We start from the raw sequence: 6,086 nt of genomic DNA on the forward strand, positions 1-6,086 counted from the left end.
CATCATTCCCAATCCCATCTCCCCCACCCCATCATTCCCAATCCCATCATCCCCTACCCCATCTCCCCCCACGCCATCATTCCCAATCCCATACCCCCCACGCCATCATTCCCAACCCCATCATTCCCAATCCCATCTCCCCCACGCCATCATTCCCAACCCCATCATTCCCAATCCATCATCCCCTACCCCATCTCCCCCACGCCATCATTCAACCCCAACCCCATCATTCCCAATCCCATCTCCCCCACCCCATCATTCCCAATCCCATCATCCCCTACCCCATCTCCCCCCACGCCATCATTCCCAACCCCATCATTCCAAATCCCATATCGCCCAGTGACTGGTTTTCAGTCGACTGATCCCCTGCCCTCTGTCCCCCCACGCCATCATTCCCAATCCCATCATCCCCTACCCCATCTCCCCCCACGCCATCATTCCCAACCCCATCATTCCCAATCCCATCTCCCTACTCCGCCAGGAAGATGCTCCTCCTCAGGTACCGCTCCCTCTGCTCCGGCTCCTTCCGGCTGTCGCTCACCAACGCCAGGTTGAGGAAGAGCCGAGCCTTCATCTCCAGCACCTCCCTCCGCGGCACCCATCCTGCACCCACCGCCGGGGCTCAGCACCCATGGGTGCACAGCACCCAGCACCCATCATTGAGACCCCAGCACCTTCCAGCCTCTCCTCCACGATGGCCAAGCTGGTGTGGAAAGCCCTTTGGGCCTCATCCAGCGCCGCGGGCTCCTCGCCGCTCTCCCCTATGAACATGTGGGTCCGGCCCAGGGTGGCCCAGGCCCGCTGCTGCTCCGTGTGGTCGCCCAGCGCCCGCGCCAGCTCCAGGTGCTGCTCCTGGTGCTGGGAAAAGGGAGGCAGGAAAAGGGTGCTGAGCGCCACGGGAATGGGGCTGAAGAGGGAGGGAGGAGGTGGGAGCAGCACCGTGGCGATGGGGGAAAAGGGAGGCAGGAAAAGGGTGCTGAGCGCCACGGGAATGGGGCTGAAGAGGGAGGGAGGAGGTGGGAGCAGCACCGTGGCGATGGGGGAAAAGGGAGGCAGGAAAAGGGTGCTGAGCGCCACGGGAATGGGGCTGAAGAGGGAGGGAGGAGGTGGGAGCAGCACCAAGGGGATGGGGGAAAAGGGAGGCAGGAAAAGGGTGCTGAGCACCACGGGAATGGGGCTGAAGAGGGAGGGAGGAGGTGGGAGCAGCACCGTGGCAATGGGGAGGAATAGGGCAGGATGCGGTGGGTACCAGCACCATGGGGATGGGGCAGAATAGGGCAGGATGCAGTGGGTACCAGCACCATGGGGAGGGGGCAGAATAGGGCAGGATGCAGTGGGTACCAGCACCATGGGGATGGGGCGGCACAGGGCAGGATGCAGTGGGTACCAGCACCATGGGGATGGTGCAGAACAGGGCAGGATGCGGTGGGTCCCAGCACCACAGGGATGCCCCAGCACAGGGCAGGATGCAGTGGGTACCAGCACCATGGGGATGGGGCGGAATAGGGCAGGATGCAGTGGGTACCAGCACCATGGGGATGGTGAGGAATAGGGCAGGATGCAGTGGGTACCAGCACCATGGGGATGGGGCAGAATAGGGCAGGATGCAGTGGGTACCAGCACCATGGGGATGGTGCAGAACAGGGCAGGATGCGGTGGGTCCCAGCACCACAGGGATGCCCCAGCACAGGGCAGGATGCAGTGGGTACCAGCACCATGGGGATGGGGCGGAATAGGGCAGGATGCAGTGGGTACCAGCACCATGGGGATGGGGTGGAATAGGGCAGGATGCGGTGGGCACCAGCACCATGGGGATGGGGCAGCACAGGGCAGGATGCAGTGGGTACCAGCACCATGGGGAGGGGGCAGAATAGGGCAGGATGCAGTGGGTACCAGCACCATGGGGATGCTCCAGCACAGGGCAGGATGCAGTGGGTACCAGCACCATGGGGAGGGGGCAGAATAGGGCAGGATGCAGTGGGTACCAGCACCATGGGGATGGTGAGGAATAGGGCAGGATGCAGTGGGTACCAGCACCATGGGGATGGTGAGGAATAGGGCAGGATGAAGTGGGTACCAGCACCATGGGGATGCTCCAGCACAGGGCAGGATGCAGTGGGTACCAGCGCCATGGGGATGGGGCAGAATAGGGCAGGATGCAGTGGGCACCAGCACCATGGGGATGCTCCAGCACAGGGCAGGATGCGGTGGGTACCAGCACCATGGGGATGCCCCAGCACAGGGCAGGATGCAGTGGGTACCAGCACCATGGGGATGGGGCAGCACAGGGCAGGATGCGGTGGGTACCAGCACCACGGGGATGGGGCAGAATAGGGCAGGATGCAGTGGGTACCAGCGCCATGGGGATGGGGGAGCATTGGGAAGGATGCAGTGGGTACCAGCACCATGGGGATGGGGCAGAATAGGGCAGGATGCAGTGGGTACCAGCACCATGGGGATGCCCCAGCACAGGGCAGGATGCAGTGGGTACCAGCACCATGGGGATGGGGCGGAATAGGGCAGGATGCAGTGGGTACCAGCACCACGGGGATGGGGCAGAATAGGGCAGGATGCAGTGGGTACCAGCACCACGGGGATGCAGTGGGTACCAGCGCCATGGGGATGCAGTGGGTACCAGCGCCACGGGGATGCAGTGGGTACCAGTGCCATGGGGATGGTGCAGGATAGGGCAGGATGCAGTGGGTACCTGCACCACCGGGATGCAGTGGGTACCAGCACCATGGGGATGCCCCAGCACAGGGCAGGATGCAGTGGGTACCAGCACCTCCGGGACGCAGTGGGTACCAGCACCATGGGGATGCCCCAGCACAGGGCAGGATGCAGTGGGTACCAGCACCACGGGGATGCCGTGGGTACCAGCACCATGGGGATGCCCCAGCGGAACACAGGATCCAGTGGGTACCAGCGCCACGGGGATGCAGTGGGTACCAGCGCCACGGGGATGCCGTGGGTACCAGCGCCACGGGGATGCAGTGGGTACCAGCACCATGGGGATGCCCCAGCTCAGGGCAGGATGCAGTGGGTACCAGCGCCACGGGGATGCAGTGGGTACCAGCGCCACGGGGATGCAGTGGGTACCAGCGCCACGGGGATGCAGTGGGTACCAGCGCCACGGGGATGCAGTGGGTACCAGCGCCACGGGGATGCAGTGGGTACCAGCGCCACGGGGATGCTCCGGTACCTGCAGGGCAGCCGGGTACCGCTCCAGCTCCGCCAGGCGCTCGCCGATCTTGCGGTGGGCGATGGCGCAGCCCAAACGGTCCCCGGCGCCCTCCAGCAGCCGCAGCTCCTCCCGGTGCTCCTCCAGGGCCTCCTCATAGCGGCCTATGGGGTGGGATGGCACAGAGTGGGGTTGGGGGGGGGCCTTATCCATAGATCCTGGGGGTCGTTATCCCTGCATCCCAGTTGTTATCCCAGTTGTTGTCCCTGGATCCCAGTTGTTATCCCTGGATCCCAGTTGTTATCACTGGATCCCAGCTGTTATCCCAGTTGTTGTCCCTGGATCCCAGTTGTTGTCCCTGGATCCCAGCTGTTATCCCTGTTGTTATCCCTGCATCCCAGTTGTTATCCCTGTTGTTATCCCTGCATCCCAGTTGTTATCCCTGGATCCCGGTTGTTATCCCTGATTCCCGGTTGTTATCCCTGTTGTTGTCCCTGCATCCCAGTTGTTATCCCTGTTGTTATCCCTGCATCCCAGTTGTTATCCCTGTTGTTATCCCTGCATCCCAGTTGTTATCCCTGCATCCCAGTTGTTATCCCTGGATCCCGGTTGTTATCCCTGATTCCCGGTTGTTATCCCTGTTGTTGTCCCTGCATCCCAGTTGTTATCCCTGTTGTTATCCCTGGATCCCGGTTGTTGTCCCTGCATCCCAGTTGTTATCCCTGTTGTTACCCCTGGATCCCAGTTGTTATCCCTGGATCCCAGTTGTTATCACTGGATCCCAGCTGTTATCCCTGTTGTTATCCCTGGATCCCGGTTGTTATCCCTGTTGTTATCCCTGGATCCCAGTTGTTATCCCAGTTGTTGTCCCTGGATCCCAGTTGTTGTTCCTGTTGTTATCCCTGGATCCCAGTTGTTATCCCTGTTGTTATCCCTGAATCCCAGTTGTTATCCCTGCATTCCAGTTGTTATCCCTACATCCCAGTTGTTATCCCTGTTGTTATCCCTGCATCCCAGTTGTTATCCCAGTTGTTGTCCCTGGATCCCAGTTGTTCCTGTTGTTATCCCTGGATCCCAGTTGTTATCCCTGTTGTTATCCCTGAATCCCAGTTGTTATCCCTGCATTCCAGTTGTTATCCCTACATCCCAGTTGTTATCCCTGTTGTTATCCCTGCATCCCAGTTGTTATCCCAGTTGTTGTCCCTGGATCCCAGTTGTTCCTGTTGTTATCCCTGCATTCCAGTTGTTATCCCCGTTGTTGTCCCTGGATCCCAGTTGTTATCCCTGTTGTTATCCCTGCATCCCAGTTGTTATCCCAGTTGTTGTCCCTGGATCCCAGTTGTTATCCCTGTTGTTATCCCTGCATTCCAGTTGTTATCCCAGTTGTTGTCCCTGGATCCCAGTTGTTCCTGTTGTTATCCCTGGATCCCAGTTGTTATCCCTGAATCCCAGTTGTTATCCCTGCATTACAGTTGTTATCCCCGTTGTTGTCCCTGGATCCCAGTTGTTATCCCTGTTGTTATCCCTGCATCCCAGTTGTTATCCCAGTTGTTGTCCCTGGATCCCAGTTGTTGTCCCTGGATCCCAGTTGTTGTCCCTGTTGTTATCCCTGGATCCCAGCTGTTATCCCTGAATCCCAGTTGTTATCCCTGGATCCCGGTTGTTATCCCTGTTGTTATCCCTGGGTCCCAGTTGTTATCCCTGGATCCCAGTTGTTATCCCTGGATCCCAGTCGTTATCCCTGCATCCCGGTTGCTGTTATCCCTGTATCCCACTCATTATCCCTGTATCCCGATCGTTATCCCTGCATTCCAGTCCCTGTTATCCTTGTATCCCGGTTGCTGTTATCCCTGCATCCTGGTCCTTATCCCTGTATCCCGGATGTTATCCTTGCATCCTGATTACTGTTATCCCTGTATCACGGTCCTTATCCCTGCATCCCGGTAACGTTATCCCGCTATCCCGGTGCTGTTATCCCCGCATCCCGGTGCCGTTATCCCGCCATCCCAGTCCCGTTATCCCGCTATCCCGGTGCTGTTATCCCCGCATCGCAGTGCTGTTATCCCCCATCCCGGTCCCCTTATGCCCGCATCCCGGTCCCGTTATCCCCGTATCCCGGTGCCGTTATCCCCCTATCCCGGTCCCGTTATCCCGCCATCCCGGTGCCGTTATCCCGCCATCCCGGTCCCGTTACCCCGCCATCCCGGTCCCGTTATCCCGCCATCCCGGTGCCGTTATCCCCGCCATCCCGGTGGCGTTATCCCGCTATCCCAGTCCCGTTATCCCTGAATCCTGGTGCCGTTATCCCGCCATCCCGGTCCCGTTATCCTGCCATCCCGGTGCCGTTATCCCCGTATCCCGGTGCCGCTATCCCGGTCCCGTTATCCCGCCATCCCGGTGCTGTTATCCCCACATCCCGGTGCCGTTACCCCGCATCCTGGTCCCGTTATCCCTGCATCCCGGTGCTGTTATCCCCCTATCCCGGTGCCGTTATCCCCGCATCCCGGTGCCGTTATCCCGCCATCCCGGTCCCGTTATCCCGCCATCCCGGTCCCGTTATCCCGCCATCCCGGTGCCGTTATCCCCCTATCCCGGTCCCGTTATCCCACCATCCCGGTGCCGTTATCCCACCATCCTGGTCCCGTTATCCCGCCATCCCGGTCCTGTTATCCCCCTATTCCAGTGCCGTTATCCCGCTATCCCGGTCTCGTTATCCCCGCATCCCGGTGCCGTTATCCCCCTATCCCGGTGCCGTTATCCCGCTATCCCAGTGCCGTTATCCCTGCATCCCGGTGCCGTTATCCCCATATCCCGGTCCCGCTATCCCGTTCCCGTTATGCCGCTATCCCGGTGCCGTTATCCCCGTATCCCGGTCCCGTTATCCCGGTGCCGTTATCCCTGCATC

At 59.9% G+C, this 6,086-nt stretch overlaps 1 protein-coding gene across 1 annotated transcript; it reads right to left on the reverse strand.

The window, feature by feature from the left end:
- Window positions 1–473: 473 nt before the first annotated feature.
- LOC134165198 (tonsoku-like protein) lies at window positions 474–3,345 on the reverse strand (the record flags this gene model as incomplete). The annotated part of the gene is made up of 3 exons (XM_062621734.1): window positions 474–603; window positions 675–858; window positions 3,203–3,345. Coding segments are annotated over 3 exons (457 nt in total), but the record flags the coding sequence as incomplete, so codon positions are not given.
- Between the last annotated feature and the right edge of the window lie 2,741 nt (window positions 3,346–6,086).

The sequence above is a fragment of the Pezoporus occidentalis genome, unplaced genomic scaffold (assembly GCF_034315485.1).
Source record: "Pezoporus occidentalis ecotype Australia unplaced genomic scaffold, CSIRO_AGI_Poc_V1 ctg2327, whole genome shotgun sequence".
Lineage (NCBI taxonomy): Eukaryota > Metazoa > Chordata > Aves > Psittaciformes > Psittacidae > Pezoporus > Pezoporus occidentalis.